Genomic DNA, 17,614 nt, shown 5'->3' on the forward strand with positions numbered 1-17,614 from the left:
AGTGCCCCTGGACTGGTTCTTGTGCGGGTGGCACATAAAAGACACCATTTCGAGCGTGGCCGTTTTCGTGCGGGTGACACGTAAAAGCACCCACTACACTCTCTGAGTGGTTGGCGTTAGGAAGGGCATCCACCTGTAGAAACTCTGCCAAATTAGACTGGAGCCTGGTGTTGCCATCCGGTTTCACCAGTCCTCAGTCAAATTGTCCAACCCATGCTAGCATGGAAAGCGGACGTTAAACGATGATGATGATGATGATGACTCATTTTGCTCAATGTTTTAATTCTTAATTTCATTTAATTGCAGTACATCTTCACCATATTCTGAATTACTGAAAATTTTTTTAAAGTACACTGAAAAAGATATCTCAGTCCATCTAATTTTTTTTCATACAATTTGAGATACTTGTATGTGAATACCAGGGATTCACATACATTTCAGCAAATGTCTATCTATGGTTATAAAAAAGAAATAAAGCTATATTTTTGTGCAATGCACAAAACTGGAGTCATTAATGTGCCTTTACAGCTCAATATATTCATATAATGATAGAAGAATAAATCAGAAGTGATAACAATAGCTTTTCTTACTTGAAATACAGACATAAAAATTCTGCATTTATCTTGTGTGCTATTATCTAGTACAAGGAATCAATCTTGGTCTCTGCTAAGGAGGTTCGCACTATATTTAGCTGAGATGCTTTGAACCCAAACTTTAGGTTAAGGAATTTTTAATCAATGATATGCAGGGTGGCACATGAAAAAGCACAGCTTTCCATTTGCCAGTGTCACTGTATTCTTTCAAATACTTCTAACTAAGAACATGGTAAAGCAGGGTCTAACTCAGAGGGAAAGAAAAAAAAATCTAGCAACATGGCCAAACAATGTTGTACGATAACATAAGTTAAGCAGTATTCTATTGTTTCCTAAGAAAAAAATACAAGCCTTTATTTATATACAGATATAAACAAAGAAACTTTATGACCATTAACATCACTAAACCTGAGCTTTATAAAAATGCTGCAAAAGGAAATACATGAATGGGATTAACCAGAAATGGCTACTTACATCATCCTCATCATCTTCCTCCTCCTCCTTACTTTGTTTATGTGTTGGTTTCCAAGCATTATCACATCTTTTTAGTGGCACCTCAGTCGATAAACTGACTCCAGTTATTTTCTTTACTTCTTTACGTACGCCCCCTTGCTGGCTACCTCTTTTGGGAATATTTCTAACACTTCCAGGCTTAAAAGGAGAGAAAAAAAGAAATCTTTAAAAACATCATGACATAATGTACTTAGTTTCATATAACTTTAACCCTCTCGATTCCAAGCTGCTTGTACCTGCCCAAGAATTAAAATGGTGAATGATACCAAACCACTTGAATCCAGCTGTAACAACCTATTCATATTTAAACAAAAATTTCAGCACATATCTTGTTAGTATCAATAATATTGACTCTTTTGATACTAACCCAGCCGTAGATGGCAGAAAATGTTTTTCGTTCACAAGACCAACTCGGCTGTAGCTGGCTGAGAGTAATCATTGTTATTTAAATGTAAATTTGAACACAAATCTTGTTAGTACATTCGTGAAAACACATGATTTCACTTTGTAAACAGTTGAGTTATTGCATCTGACATTGTTTGGCACGATATTTGAACTCAGTGAATTTTCCCCCTATTTTTTCTTGCGTTAATTTTTTTCAACTTTGAAAATGGAGAGGAGTTTCATGCTATCAAGCAGTGATTCAGAATTTGAAGGTTTTTCAAAGGAAGATATGGAGATATCAAGGAAAAGACTGAGGTACAAAAGCATATGGTGAATGAAAATTAATCAGATATTTCTGTATCTGAAACCGAAAGCAGCAACTCTGAAGAATCTGAATGCGGCAACATCGGGGATTGTCTTACACCAGAATGGCATAAAAACTTCAATGTTTTATTAACAATTTTTCTGAGGAGACAGGGTTGACCTAGTCTTTCTCAGGAAGTGTGTATTTACATATGTGAGCATATTTCATTTCCTAGTTTTCTCCAAAGACAAATTCCAGTATTTTGTTCTATTTTACCTTCATGGCACACTTGTCTTATGTGGATTAAATTCATGTTAAATAACTCAGTTATTTGCACCATTCCTTACTATCAAAATTTTTGTTGCATACTCATCTGACATTAGTTAAAAACTCATTTTCTATGCTGATATTTAAATAACATTTAATAATGTTATGCTTTGTTGAATTTACCTGTAATTAGATTCACTTTGAGACAAAAATTATGAAACAGATTTGGTTAACAAGCGTTAGTTGAATTGCATTCCTAAAATCACAACATGTTGATAAATAAAAAAAGTTGGAGCTGTTTTATGAAACCAGTCTCAATTCACAATTATTTTAGAATTTCATTGAAACACATAAGGAGTGTATTTTGATAAGAAATATAGTAACAAAAGGGTTAATAATCTCATTTGTTTACAATTATAGTAATTTTCTTAGATTAGATTTCTACACTAGAAAAGTCCCTAAGGAGAAAAACTAGAATGGAACATCATGTAAAATATCTCAAGTTTCTAATACTAATAAAATTCATAAAGCAACAATGTTACGTACAGTTTTAGATGCCCTCATATATTTTGGTGTAAAATCAAAAACACTTTCAAAAGAACCAGATCCAGGGACCTTTTCAAAACTTCTTTCTGGCTCATGTGGCTGAATAACAAAAGAGAAAATTCTGTTTGAAAAGAAAAACTCGAGTATTTTAAATCTAACCAAATAACTTCATTGATGTTATTTTTGTTCTGGCTCCTACCATTATAAATATATCAACTGAAATTATTTGAGAATAATTAAAATGATTTAGTGCTACCAGCTCGCCAGTATAATAGTACAATCATGGACAGCTATTACAAAATACAGTGAAAAGTAATTTCCCAGTCCTTGCTCACATAATACATTCAGAACATTAGTGATACAAGCAAGTCAAAATTACTTGCAGGCAGAGAAACATTTGAAACAAAATAACAATCCTTACAAGTATTTCAAAAATTTGGCAAAATAGATTTCTTCCATAAATTCTCACAGATGTTCAATGAAAAGATAGATGGATTGCAAACTGCCCAAATACTACATAGCTAGATACTGGCTGAGCTAAATGATTGAAGTCAATTTGAAATTTTATTTAACTGAAGCATGCAATACAATAATAGTTTGGACAGGTGATGCTTAAGGGAAAAAAAATTTACTTTAGTTAATATAACATCAGGCAGGTCAGGAAGTCCCAGTGGCATTAAAAGAGATTCATTTGCAAACTGCAATTTCAATAGAAAGTCTCGGTCATACTGCTTCTTTCGTTCAGGATGTAAAGGACTCCATTGATCTAAAAAAAAAAAAAAAAAAATTTAGTGTGTAGTAAGAAGAAAAAAAAAAAGAAAAAGAAAAAACAATTACAATACATTCACATTACAAATATATTTCATCCACATACATGCACACACATACCCAAAGCTATTTTAAAAGCTGAGAGTATACTTTCGCTTTAATTCATAATGAGAATTACTTCATTGTATGCTACATGCTTCAAATGGAAGCTCAACTTTACATATCTCAACCAAATAAAATGTCAATATTTAGACTAATGGAGCATTATTTGCAAACATAGTATTCAACTAACCCTCTTTGTACTTGTATCCTAAGATGCTTTCATCAGATTCCTCAGCAGCATCTTCAATGTTCTTTGCTTCATTTTTCTCATTCTCATCAGCAACAACCTTATCTTCAATATTAATTACAATGTTCTTTACATCTATTGCTTCTTTGGCTACCTCTTCTTCCTTCTCTATAACATTGGCAGTTTCAGATTGTTTCACAGGGTCTTTAACTTCTTCGGTTTCGGTATTCTTTAAACATTGAAAATGTAAAGGAATTTGTGATTGTATTTCAATTGTATCTTTAGTACTACCATTTGACAAATATTGAAAAAAAAACATGAACTATAAATACATAAAAATATATTTAAATAAGAAACAGGCAGGTGACTTTGCAAACCCTTTATATAGTAGTAGTTTGTCAAAGTTCACAAGCTGCAGGATATTTAGCTCTGGTGTCTACTGATTTCAAAATATATTAAAACACATTTAGTGCTGCTCAGTTCTGAGTGCTCAAAAAAACTGATTTAGGTCCAGTTTAATATGAAAAACTTTGAAGCGGAATATTTACAAAATTTCATTTCATTTTGTTTGTTATACAACTATCACTTTTATTGCCGCTGCCCAAGTTGCTATCGTTAGCAGAAATCAAGATACCTACTCCACATCTAACATGCATTATTTACTGCTACCAATTCTTTCAAAATTTTGTGAACCTCAAATTGATCCGTTTCATACATAACAAAAATTATAACAGATAAATGATACAGAAAAATATTTTTTAAATATCTCAAAATACTTCTAATGGGAATCATGCAGCTTCTGAGTTAGCAACTAACTAGAGCACAAATTCAAGCCTAAGACAGGAAATTGATATTTCGTAAATATATGTAAAAACATGTTTAATCAACTCAACTGTACTCAACCTACTTGGGCAGGTGACAATGACACGACAAAAAGTTAAAACCTATATTAACAATGTAACCAATGATTATTATACTCAAAATATTTTATCCAAATTCATGCAATAATTTATAGCTTTATTATTTTTATCTTGGACTAACTACATTTCATTAAATTTCTCAAAACTTTATGAGCTAAAATTTGATAGTAATACACTCACCTCTGGTTTATCAACATTGTCATTTTCAGCTTCTTTAGTTTTTCCAACATTTAATGTCTCATTTACTTTTGTCTTTTCTTTCTTTGAATCCTTTACTGTAAATATGAATTTTATTTAAAAATAAATTGCAAAAGTAAAACTTAAATAGCATAAATTTTGAAAACTTTTACCAATCTATGTTGCAACAAAACACATTGAAGAACAACAGTGATTCTGAGAATGAAATTATTTTTGATTTGTACACATAGGAGTGATTTCATGAACTTTGAATTCAACCACTATTCTTACATCTCCACAATCTCCATCTATCTTCATTAAGGAATATATTTTAAATAACTGTACACTCCTGCATAGAAATTTACACACAATATTGCAGTGGTTCCATCTTGTTGAATACTGAAGTTTTATTTAAAAATTCACACTAAAAGAGTGCATAATATCACTCAAAAGTATCAACCTTATGATGAACACAGGAAAGTATACATGTGAAGCAGAAACAAGTTGCCTTGTTTACAAATGATGGATATACAAAATATTTCTATATAAGTATAACATGACTCAGCAATGTGAACATCAATTGATGAGTCTGTGCTGAACTTAGTACAATGAGATTATACAACTGTTTATTTGTTCAGAATCACAGCCTTCCTAGAGCTCTACACTTTATTTGCACTTTATTACAGAGCATACAATGTGGCACCAGCAGGAGAGCTTTATGCACTTTTATATCGTATATATAATGTAATGAAACGGGAAGTGGGGAGCAGAAAGTATACACACGACGCACTACTCCTATTACATGAGACTCAGCACTCTATATCGTAGGCTCACAATGAACTACTTACCGACACAAACTCTTGATGACCCTGGAAATATTGCATCAAAGCGTTTGTAATAAAATTTATCACTGTTTCATTGTAATAGGATTGAGGTATGAAATAATGTTAAGAGAATGGTAATGGAAGAGCGAATGTGATAGCTATAGGCTGGTGTTTCAGAAGATCCAACACGGAACGAGACCACTGTTATGAAGTAATAACGAAGATATGTGATAACAAGGAATGGTAAAAGGTAATGAGCAGAGCAGTGCATTGAATATCAGCAGTAATGAAGAGCGAATCCATCCATTTGTCTCTCTCTAGAGCTACATTCACCTTCATATTATGCACTATAATCATCCAGATTTCAATTGACATGTGAATGTTGCAGTCTTGAGCAATGTCACACATGTTGGTATTAAAGAAGTTAATGCAATCTTCGCTTCTGAAACTTTATATAAATTTAAGACAGCTAATTTGTAATTCAAAAAGAAATTACTTATCAAACAAGTTAAAAATACAATTGTTAAATGTAGGAAAAAATATTCTACATAGGCACAGGCATGGCTGTGTGGTAAGCTTGTTTCCAAACCACATGATTCTGAGTTGTCTCACTGTGCAACACCTTAGGCTGACTAAAGCCTTGAGTGGATTTGGTAGGCAGAAACTGAAAGAAGCCAGTTGTGTGTGTGTGTGCATGCGTGCATTTATGTTTGTGTGTCCAAAGCCCCCATGGAACTTAGCAGTTATGCAAAGGAGTCTGATAGAATAAGTCTTAGGGTCAATTTCTTTAACTAAAAGACAGTGCTCCAGAATGGCCGTAGTCAAATGATTGAAGCAAAAGAATAAATGAACATGATCAACCACTTTACAGGGTAGACTTAACCCTTTTTTTCTTTTGTCACTCCTACAAGGTAGGTCACATCTAATAGGACAAGAGAATAATCAACATTCTGTACTAGAAAAGCGTTTTGCTTTAGTTCTTAAGAAAACATTGTCAGTTATGTTTATGGATCTAAAAATGTAGAATATTGCAGTTATTGAATTATCACCTATAAAATATAACATGTCAAATGATATATCCAGTTTTCACAGAAACAAATATGATTGTGAAGTAAATATATATAAACCCAATCCATGTTTTTCACATTTCATGGAAGATTAAAAATTCTCAAACATTCCCCAAAACACACCATAGAAAAGTGAATTTAAAAAAAAAAAAAGGAGCCCTTGATAAAGCACAAGTTAAGCCAGCTATTTAGCCATAAATTTAAAATCTTAATTCACATTTACTATATAAATCTGATGCTATTTAAGCCTTTAACTATTCAGATCAATCCGTCGAATGCAATGCTTATTTATTCACAATGTTTTGAATTAATTATGCAATGGATTCAAGATTTCAATGATGTGATTATCTTCAGAATGTCATTGTAGGATAGGCGTGAGGAGCTGAATTTGGCCTTTTTAAACAAAACAGACTATTTGAGTGGGATACGGCTAGTTTAAATACCAAAGGATTAAACAAAAAATATTTAATATTGCTGCAAAGTGATGTGTATGCTTCAAAATACTGTAATCACAGCAAGAAAAACTTACTAGTTTCTTCTGGAGAGTTTTCTGGGGGTGGCTGAACACTTGCACTTTCACTCTCATCAATTACTTTTGTTTCAGAAACAGTTTCACCACCGACAACATTCTTTTCAGTATCAACTTCTATTTTTTCTTCTTCATTCAAAGCAGGAGGCTGTTCTTTTTTCAAGGGTTCTTCTTTAGCTTCATTTACCACATCATCTGGTTCAATATTTACTGGTTTCACTGCCTCTGTGTGCACAACCTCTTGCTGATTAGTATCTGGTGGTAGAGCTTCGGGTAAGGGTTGTTTTGATAGCAATGGCTGCGAGTGGGCAGAATCATCCAGATGTCTATCTGGGGAATCATCTTTTTTTAAGGCTTCTGATGTTGAAACTGCTGGATAAATAACTTCATTATAAGACTCAGTTTTAACGATTCCTTCTGGGTTTTCTAAGTTAAGTGATGGATTAAATTGCTGTTGCTGCAAACTTGGCACTGGTGCCATCAGGGAATTTTGAATCACTTCATGAGAAGGCAGTGAATTTGCAATGAACTGAGGGGTTTGATGTGGCAGAGTCTGAGGTTGGCATACAGGTGAAGGAACTTGGGTTGCTGGTGACAACCCTCGTTTTGAAGCTTGAGGCATTGGAGGAGTAATTCTTGGTTGCTGTTCAGACATTTGCGATGGCTGCATAGGACAGACCTGCGACGGTGTAGGCTGTGATGGTGGAGGATGTATTTGCAAGGAATGAGCTGGCTGGGAATTTTTGAACATCTGCGGTGGATGCTTTGGTTGACTAACTGTCTGTTGGGCAGGTGGCGAAACTGGAGGTGAGAGCTGCGTAGGTGTAGTATGTGGCTGATTGGGTACCAGATCTTGAGCCTGAGAAGACATTTGAGGCATATATTTGATGCAAGAATTCTCGGATAATTTTTGTGTATTACCAGAAAAGTTTGCTACATTCATAACACTTGTAGATTCAAGCTGTACACCAGGAGGGCTTTTACTAGTTTGCCTTCGCTGTTCCTGTGGTGTTACTGGGCGTTGAACAGCCAGAGGTGGTTGTGCAATCTGAGATGTAGCTTGAGGATGAGATGGTACTGGACCTCCTGGCATCTGAAGAGACGGAAGCTGGAAATTTGTTGCTGCATTTTGATTTTGTGTTTTTAATGTAGCTGCAACCTGTGCTGCAAACTGTGCACGCATATCGCCACCACCTGATCCGCCCTAAGAAATAAAATTACAAAATTTTAATTCAGAGAGGGAAACATTTCGAGTATGTTGTAGGGAAATTTACATGCTTTGTAAAAAGAGAAAACAAAAATTACAATATTGTCTTCCAACACAATTATTTTCTCAAAATTTTAAAATTTCATTTTGGCCTTAAAAAAAAAAATCATTTACCAAAATTCAAAATATGTGACTAAAATAATTACCCCTGAACCATCAGGTGCCTGCCTAGTCTTCCTAATTTCATCAGAAATATCTCTGCCAGTATTTGGATCAACTATTTTTATTTTACTGCTGCCTCGTTTTCTTTGTTGGGTCCTTGGCATTGGGTAATTAGGATAATACACTGAAAATAAAATAAGTAAACACATTAAAGTAAAAAAAATCCAGGATTTTTCATACAGAAAAGAAAAAAAATGCATCTAAATAATAATTGAACTATCACATCAACCAATTGTATATACATATACATTAAAATTAAACACTTCAAGATTTTTATTTCAAATTTTGGTCCAGTCCAAGAGGGATTAGAAATTTTTCAAGTGAATTTAGTATCTTTTTAAATAACTTTCTTTAGATTTAACTTTTGATACCAACCCATCCATAACTGACTGAGAATTAAAATGACGAACTACGCCTATCTGCCTGAATCCAGCTGAAACAACCTATTCATATTTAAATATGAATTTCAATGCAAATTTTGTTAGTACATTTGTAAAAAAAAGGTTTCACCGTGTAAATAATAGAGTTACGCTGTCCAACATTATTTTAGGAGATCTGAGTGTTGGGAATTTTCGGAGATACTTGTTTCTCCGTTTTTATTTTCTGAAATGTTTCACTATGGATGAAAACTGGACACCAGTTTCAAGTTGTCAAACAGTGAGTTTGAAGTTGAAGTATTTTTGAAGGAAGACAAAGAAAAATCTATGAAAATGTATGGTGAACATAAAAACTACGAGTGATTATGAACAGGATATTTTTTTTTTCTCAAAAGTAAAACAATTCTAACAGTTCAGATAGCAAGGAGGGAAAAAATGGAATTTGTACTTGAATAGGAATTTAAGAACTCAGTTATTTTTATAGTCTTTGCAAGAAAACCAAACTTAGATTTGCTACACGTGTTTAGTGAATTCACTATCAATGAATACACTATCAATAAGGAAATATGATGCACAAAATATTTTAATTTACACAAATTGGCTTCAGGAAATGTTTAATCCTTAGCATACAGATTGTCAAATGTAACGCACATTTATCTACATTGTTTTGAATTAAGCCTGCATTATCTTGTAGCTTCAAGATTTTCATATGATCCAATTTCAGAATGATATTGTAGGGTAGGTGTGAAGCTAGATCTTGTCAGTTTGGGCTGGGGTTTAAATGCTAAAGTGTTAAAATGTAAATTAGCAAACCAGAGAAATGAGTAGAAGAAATATTTAAAAAATATTTACTCGTATTTGGTGCAGCAGAAGGATAAAACGGCTGGTTTGTAGCAGCTGCAGCCATCTGGAAAGGTTGCTGAGGCTGGTTCGAGAATGGGGGTGTTGGTATTCTTTGACCAGATGATGCATACTGCAAAATTATTGCAGAAGAAAAAATAACTCAAGATACTTCTTAATTTCTAATTACTTCAATGTTAATTCATTATTACATATATGTGATAATCTCAAAGAATAAACGAAGAACTTTATATTCTTCAAATAATCCCAAATTTGAATTTATTGCATAATCTAACTCTCAAAATCAATCTATAGTTTTTATTGCAAGTTACAAAATCATCAAAATAGCCTTATTATTCTGATATTTATAATTTAAATAATCCTTTCAGACCACAAACATTTAACAAACAAGTTAAGTCTTAATTAGAGCACTTTCAATTATAAAAAAAGTACAATTTACAAAATGTTAATTACAATAAAAATCCATTCTCATAATTTGAATGGGTCTGATCCCATTTGATTAACTAACTGAAACCCTCCAAAGATGTGATCATTGAAACAAAAAGAAAAAAAATACTTACAGGCATCACTTGGGTAGGGCTCATTAGAGTAGATGATGTATACGATTGAGTTGTCTGAGGCAATCCGTAGACATAAGTTCTTGCTTGCTGAAGTTGGGGATAATTTCTTGCATTTGGCACATTCTGAGGGTTGCTCGTGAAATAATTCTGAAATGGTAGTCATTAAATATTTTAAAACGCTAGAAAATTTCAAGATGTATAAATTTTAAGCTTTCAACTTTAGAATAATACATAGGATTTAAAATAAAGTATAAAAATTAATACATCACATTTTTTTTTTTATGCATTTCAAGATATTAGGGAAAGAATAACAATTTCACTAAAAACCAAAATTCTTTGTCATCAAAAGGTTTATTGGGAAATTCTTGATTTATCATTCAGTTCAATCCGGGATGTAGAAATATATCACTATGTTTCTTGCCTTCTTTGGTTTCATATAGATTAACCCTTTTGTTCTGAACCTACCTGTAGACCCTCAAAAAACAATTTTGTTATTACCAAACTGCTCATACCATGTGGGAAATTGTATGCATGAACCTTGATTTTATTTACTGCTGTGAGAACAGTGCTCACTGATTTATGTCTACCAACCAATTTATTTGCAACCAGATGTTGCCCATGGATTATAGAGTATTGTAAACATGTTAGGTATAACTTTTTCAGTAAGCTGATGAAGCCACAATGACACCCTACTATCAATGGTGTCCCATCAAATACAAAATATTGATTCATCTTTTATATCTGTTTCTAGTTGTCTTACCAATAATAGCTCTTGGATCAAAGGTTAATCTTTGATGTAACAAACAAAACATTTTTATTGCTTAGCAAAGGGGACTTATCTAAATGTAAGCTAAGTATGTTGCACAATATATCTTTAATGTTATAGTATTCCACATTTCTGAAACATCTGTGATATGCATTTTTAGAGAAAAGACTACACACTTCTACTTCTTAATTTTCACAATTAAATCCCACAAAAGAAAAAAAATGGAGATAAAAATTCCAGTTTATGCATGATATTTTCTTTTTACAAAATTTTTCGCTGTAAGAATACAGATAAATTATAGAATACCACCCTTTACAAATGGTATTCAAAAAGCTACATTGGTAAGTTGATAAATGAAAAAGAAGCGTTTTATGCAACCAATCTAAATTCATGATTGTTTTAGAATAAAATTGTGGAGCGTAATTCAGTTAGCAATATAGTAACAAAGGGTAAAGAAAGCAGATAACTTTCTTTAAAGTAAATTTGAGCTATGTTTACATCAAATTAACATTAAAAAAGGCAAATAACAAAATTATTAAGTATTTGTATGCTGTCAACTTAATGTGACAGTCCCCTGAAGGGAATAGTACTACTGTTGATTAGACCTAGGAAGCTGCACCGCTTCCTGTCGGCCTTGACACATTTCCCGTGTCCTTGTGTTTACAAGGGGAGACAAGTACCTCCACCCAGCTAAGCCTGCATCCAGAGACATGTTACTGAGTCTTTGCTCGTCATCAGTCTGGAGTAGCATGACCTGCTAGTTGAAGATGCCTCTCAAGCTCTTGTAAACATAATTCTAGTGGAATACATTTCTAAATCTCTGAAAGAGATTTATGCAGTAATGATACGATGAAGTAGTTGTATGCTGTCAATTTAATGTGACAGTCCCCTGAAGGGAATAATACTATTGTTGGTTAGACCTAGGAAGCTTATGTTTACAAGGGGGAGAAACAGGAAATGTGTCAAGGCCGACAAGAAGCAGTGCAGCTTCCTAGGTCTAACCAACAGTAGTATTATTCCCTTCAGAGGACTGTCACATTAAGCTGACAGAATACAACTACATCGTATCACTACTGCATAGATCTCTCTGAGAGATTTAGAAATGTATTATTTCTAAATAAAATTATTGATTTGTAAGTTTGATACAAGCATACAATTTCTGATGAAGGGTAGTAAATTTAAAAGAAACCATACATGCTTGATACTTGTCTTATAACACTAAAAGATAAAGTCAATTTGATATGTACAGGATTTAAACTCAGCTATGTATAGGAATTTATATAAGCAATCTGCAAATCAGCTTTAAATTTCTCTTGATCATATCTGCCTTATTAAGAGCTCTGTAATTTACAGATTTTATGCGCAATTGTTGACAACTACTCTGTGTTGTCAAAAAGCTGTTTAAAATCAAGGTGCTACATTTCACTCTTGTAGAACATTTCAATATTTGCCAAAACAGAACTGCCAATCAGGTAAATGTAAAAGTTACAATAAAAAAGACAAAACCAATGCATTACTTTCAAATCAACATCGCTATAAAAGCTTTTGCAAGAGATCTACAAAGAAACAATGTACATCTCACAAGAACAATTATATGTAACACAATAATTATCTGAAGAACTAATGTAAAGATAAAATTAAGCCTAATGAGATTAATTAGAAACGAAAAGAAAAAGATTTGACAACTCCCAAACAAGTGGGAATAAACAGCCATTAAAAATTTGGTGTTTATAATAATATATCACATACCAAACTGAAGAACTAATTCAGCGAAATACATTTCCATCTGTCTTGTAGTCATGAAATAGCAATGTACAAATATTTGAACATCAACAGAAGAGACAGAAGCAATACTCATAGCACATTACAATGTTATGGCTCTGACTGCTACACAGAGGAAGCGATACGTTCCAACATCACTTCATTGTGAAGATAGCACTATGAAGGCATAGAAATGATTCTGGTATCAACAATTTTACTATCCTCATCCAGGAGGGAAGGGGTGCAGGGAACCTATATGTAAATGAAAATACCTTGGGAGATGAAGACAACAAGGTAATCATATTCAATATAGCATGCCTAAAAGAAGGCCGCTTACTATCTTTTATCTTTTACTTGTTTCAGTCATTAGATTGCAGCCATGCTGAGAGTGCCTTGAAGAATTTTTAGTCAAATAAATCAACTCCAGTATTCAATTTTTTTCTTAAGCCTGGCACATCTATCAGTGTCTTTTGCTAAACCATTAAGTTACAGGGGGTGTAAACACACCAACACTAGTTGTTCCACTCTCAAGGCTATAGTAGAATAACTTGGCCTAGGTGCCGTGTAGTGGCACTGAACCTGGAACCAGGTAGTAAGGAAAGTTCTTACCACGCAGCCCCACCTGCACCTATATATATATATGTATATATATATATATATATATATATATATATATATATATATATATATATATATATATAATATAATATACACACACAAGCTTCATATATACACATGTACATTCATTTATAATGATACACACTCCCTTTCACTTACGTTCATTTGTCCATGTTAAACAATTAGTATTGAGCCATTGTTTTACAAAATGGAGACCCATCAGTTTTTCAATTAACTTATCTCACATCTTTGAATGTGTTGAACTCGCAAACAATTTGTTGACAAGGTACAGTAAGATTTCATAAGCATTTTCACACACAACTTCATATAGTAGCCATCTATAAAATTCACCCCAGCTTTCAGTAGAAGACAACTGTCCAAGGTATCTCACAGTAGAACTGAACCAAACAGAGCAATTCAAAATGTGCATCTACTGACAATTCAAACCAAAACCTTTATCAAGTCAAACACCTATACCCCAGGTATTACTTTAGAAGAACACTAAAAACTAAATCACCGAATGCAATAAGATGAAACTATTGGGGGGGGGGGGGAGAATAAAACCCACAGATCATTTCAAATATCGCTCAAATTTATAAAAACTAATGTAAAAGGTATTACATGAGAAAAGTAATTACAGTTTTTTAATTAAAACATTTCACATGAAGTAACCCATTTTTGGGACAGATTAATCTACCCATTTTTATTTTATTGACATATAATAACTGGTACCTCTGAAATAAAACAACTAGTTGACTTGTGCTTCAGAACTTGATGCAATCATGACTGAAGAGTCATGTAATTTCTAGCAGCCTTGACGTTAGGTGCAGCTTTTTATTCTTCAGAAAATATAAGCCTAGTTTAGCATTCATTTCCAAAACATAACCTATCACTTCTGCATTCAAAATTTGCTACAATGTGTAACCTCCTTTGTCAATATTTAAACAGTTAACTTGAAAAGCATCTATGACTTCTTTGTTGATGCTGATAGACTTATCTGTATGCTATGATTGTAATATTTCTTGAAATACTCAAAGCAATCACCATACCAAAAAGTTCTCATTTTCAACAAGATAACCTTTTTTTTTCTTGTGAAGCAGATTAATATATAGCAGGTCATGCATCAGCATAACTTGCAAAGTCTTTTCATATGTTTTAATTAACTATTCCTAGTTGATTTTGTAACAACTAAAGATGTTACATTTTGAGCACACAATTTGAATTTTCCAGCATATTAGAAGAGATGTTTGTCTGCAATCAACAACTTTTACCTTCACCTCAGTTTGCCATTACTGATTAAGCAAGAGGGATCAATAAAAGACTACCCTTTTAATTATTGTAACAGCTCATTTCCATAAGTTAATTCTTAGTTATATCCAATGATGACTTTGGCAATTTGATAACTCTTACAAAAGAATGTTATGCAGTGAAGTGTATTTCTTTACATCACCAGTTTCTGTGCTAAGAGAAAACAATACTCTTTGCAGTTCTGCTGAAGACCCTATGTAAACAGGCAAAAGCATGGCTGTATGGCAGGGGTCAGAGAACTTTTTAACCAATCTTTCCCAAAATATATTTATTTACACAGATGTTACCTCATTGATTTGAAAAGAAAATCTTAGATTCTTTGAAGTCAAAAGGTTTACTGAATCTATTTATATAGAAAATACAATTATAAATATAAAAAGCAATAAAATAAATTAATATCCTCATTATGAAATAAAAGGATTTTTCTAGACTTCAGGTTTTGGAGAAACATTTAATTTTTGTTACAATTACATCAAAATTGGGGCATTTTGATGCCATAGTAATTTGGATAGTCTTTGGGGTCCAATCAATTTTGTTAAAGGGTGGAATTGAATAAGCACTTAAATCCACTTAAAGCAAAAACATGTCAAAAAGTAGGGTCAAGGTAGGTAATAGACAACTGACAAATAATACCCTATTTAGTCACTTGACAATGCTTTAGCAACCAAATTGCATGTAGTTCAAAATGGCATGACATCTACACATACCCATTACATTGGACAGATGCAGTGTTGCCTACCCACAAGAATTTCATTTTCACCCTACTTGGGGTAATTTACCCTGGTTTGCCAACACCTGTTGCATGGTAAGAAGCTTGCTTCTCAACCATGTAGTCCTAGGTTCAGTCTCATTGTGCAGAACGTTGGATATGTCTTCTCATATAGCCCTGGGCCAACCAAAGCATGTTTTGAATATGTATATACGTGTGTGCACGTGCGTTCCCCCCAACCCACCCCATCAGACAAATAAGCAGTTCAGCAAAGAGACCATTAGAATAAGTATTAGGTTTAAAAATATGTACTGGAGCCAGTTCAACTAAAAAATTTCTATGAGCAACAGACTGCTACAAATGTTAAGTGTCCAGAATAATGTGCTTCAATGTGTGGTTTATACTATTTTCAATTGCCTCTTCATGTTATTCATACCTGTATATTATGTGCATGCATATATATATATATACACATCAGAAAGAGGGGGGGGGAACAGATAGACATTAGAAATCTGCAGAAAACAAAAAAAAAGCAATCTTTAACTATTTTAAAACTGCTTTCAAAAGTGACAACTCTTGCTGACGACAGTACCATCAGTCAATAGGAAATAAATATGAAGGGAAAGTGACTACAATTAATATTTGCATACCAGGTAAAAATGCCTATAACTGAGAGCATTTCACAAAAACCAAAACACCATGAATGGAATAATTGTAAACGAACAAAATGCAATTTTCAGAATAAACAAATATTGTCTGCAAGGCAGTAATAAATGGGCTATAAAAACTGTAAAAAGAAAGAAAAAAAACATTGAAATGGTATTTATTTTGATAAACAGCAATAACCTGAAACAAAGATAATCCAGAAACAATTCAATCTATATATGAGAAAGAGAGTTGTAAGATAGATATACTTTTTCCAAACAAGAAAATGCTCTCAAGCTAATTGAATTGTAATAAGTCCAATTATCTGAAACACCTTGTGTTCAGGTCAAAATCAACTGAGTAATTTTACAGTGAACACTTATTTTGATTTTATATCAGCTTTCCATCAGCAAACTGTACAAAGACAAGGAAATTTTAAAATCCATTTCTTCCTAACTAACTACATGTGAATGATAACACACAATTTGTGTAAACCTTTGCTTACAATAGTTCTATGGGTAGTGTAGTTCAGACAAATATGATAGACTGACACGCAGTTAGTTGAAAGGGTAAAAATGTTAAGAATATAGTGTGAGTTCTGAACTATTTACTGAATTTCAATGGTTAAAATGCAATGTGACCAGCTGCAATTCCATTTCAATGCAACAGAGAGCAGGCTCTTTTTAATAACTGCAGTGGCATAAAAGGAAAATGCCAATTTGCAAAGCAGTAACCTTTTCAATTCAGCTTATCCCAAAAATAATCATCACAACTGCAATAAGAATGCCAAAACCAGAAGAAAACTTTACAGTGGATGGTCATTTAAATGACTTTCCAATATGTATTTTGTGACATAACATTATGCAGAGTGGGATGATTTTATAACTTTCATGAAAAATGTAACACTTTCATAACTAACCCGGCCGTAGCTGGCCCAAAAATGTTTTGGTTCATAAGACCAACCCAGCCGAGAGTACCCATTGTTATTTAAATGTAAATTTAAACCCAAATCTCGTTAGTACATTCGTTAAAACATGTGATTTTACTTTGCAAACAGTTGAGTTATTGTATCTGACATTGTTTGGCATGATATTTGAACTCAGTGAACTTTGGAAGATTTTTTTCCACATTTTTTGCGGCGTTAATTTTTTTCAACTTTGAAGATGAAGAGAAGTTTCATGCTATCAAACAGTGATTCCGAATTTGAAGGTTTTTCAACAGAATAGAATGAATGAGCTACAAAAGCACGTGGTGAACGATAATGAATTGGATATTTCTTTATCCGAAACCGAAAGCGGCGACATTGACAGTGATGATGATTTTACACCAGAATGGAGTAAAAAATTTTTTTAATATTTTTATTAACAATTTTTCTGAGGAGACAGGGTCTACCCATAGT

At 33.0% G+C, this 17,614-nt stretch overlaps 1 protein-coding gene across 1 annotated transcript in view; it reads right to left on the minus strand.

The window, feature by feature from the left end:
• LOC106872837 (eukaryotic translation initiation factor 4 gamma 1) overlaps positions 1–17,614 on the minus strand; it is a 61,383-nt gene that overhangs the window by 24,427 nt on the left and 19,342 nt on the right. Inside the window, exons 3-11 of the mRNA XM_052973468.1 lie at positions 10,409–10,555; positions 9,840–9,960; positions 8,595–8,734; positions 7,182–8,385; positions 4,765–4,859; positions 3,668–3,893; positions 3,240–3,373; positions 2,608–2,706; positions 1,068–1,244 (exon numbers count right to left, since the gene is read on the minus strand). Of these exons, the coding sequence (XP_052829428.1) occupies positions 1,068–1,244; positions 2,608–2,706; positions 3,240–3,373; positions 3,668–3,893; positions 4,765–4,859; positions 7,182–8,385; positions 8,595–8,734; positions 9,840–9,960; positions 10,409–10,555 (2,343 nt within the window). The remainder of the gene's footprint in view (positions 1–1,067; positions 1,245–2,607; positions 2,707–3,239; positions 3,374–3,667; positions 3,894–4,764; positions 4,860–7,181; positions 8,386–8,594; positions 8,735–9,839; positions 9,961–10,408; positions 10,556–17,614) is intronic.

This window comes from Octopus bimaculoides, chromosome 16 (assembly GCF_001194135.2).
Source record: "Octopus bimaculoides isolate UCB-OBI-ISO-001 chromosome 16, ASM119413v2, whole genome shotgun sequence".
In the NCBI taxonomy this organism is placed as follows: domain Eukaryota; kingdom Metazoa; phylum Mollusca; class Cephalopoda; order Octopoda; family Octopodidae; genus Octopus; species Octopus bimaculoides.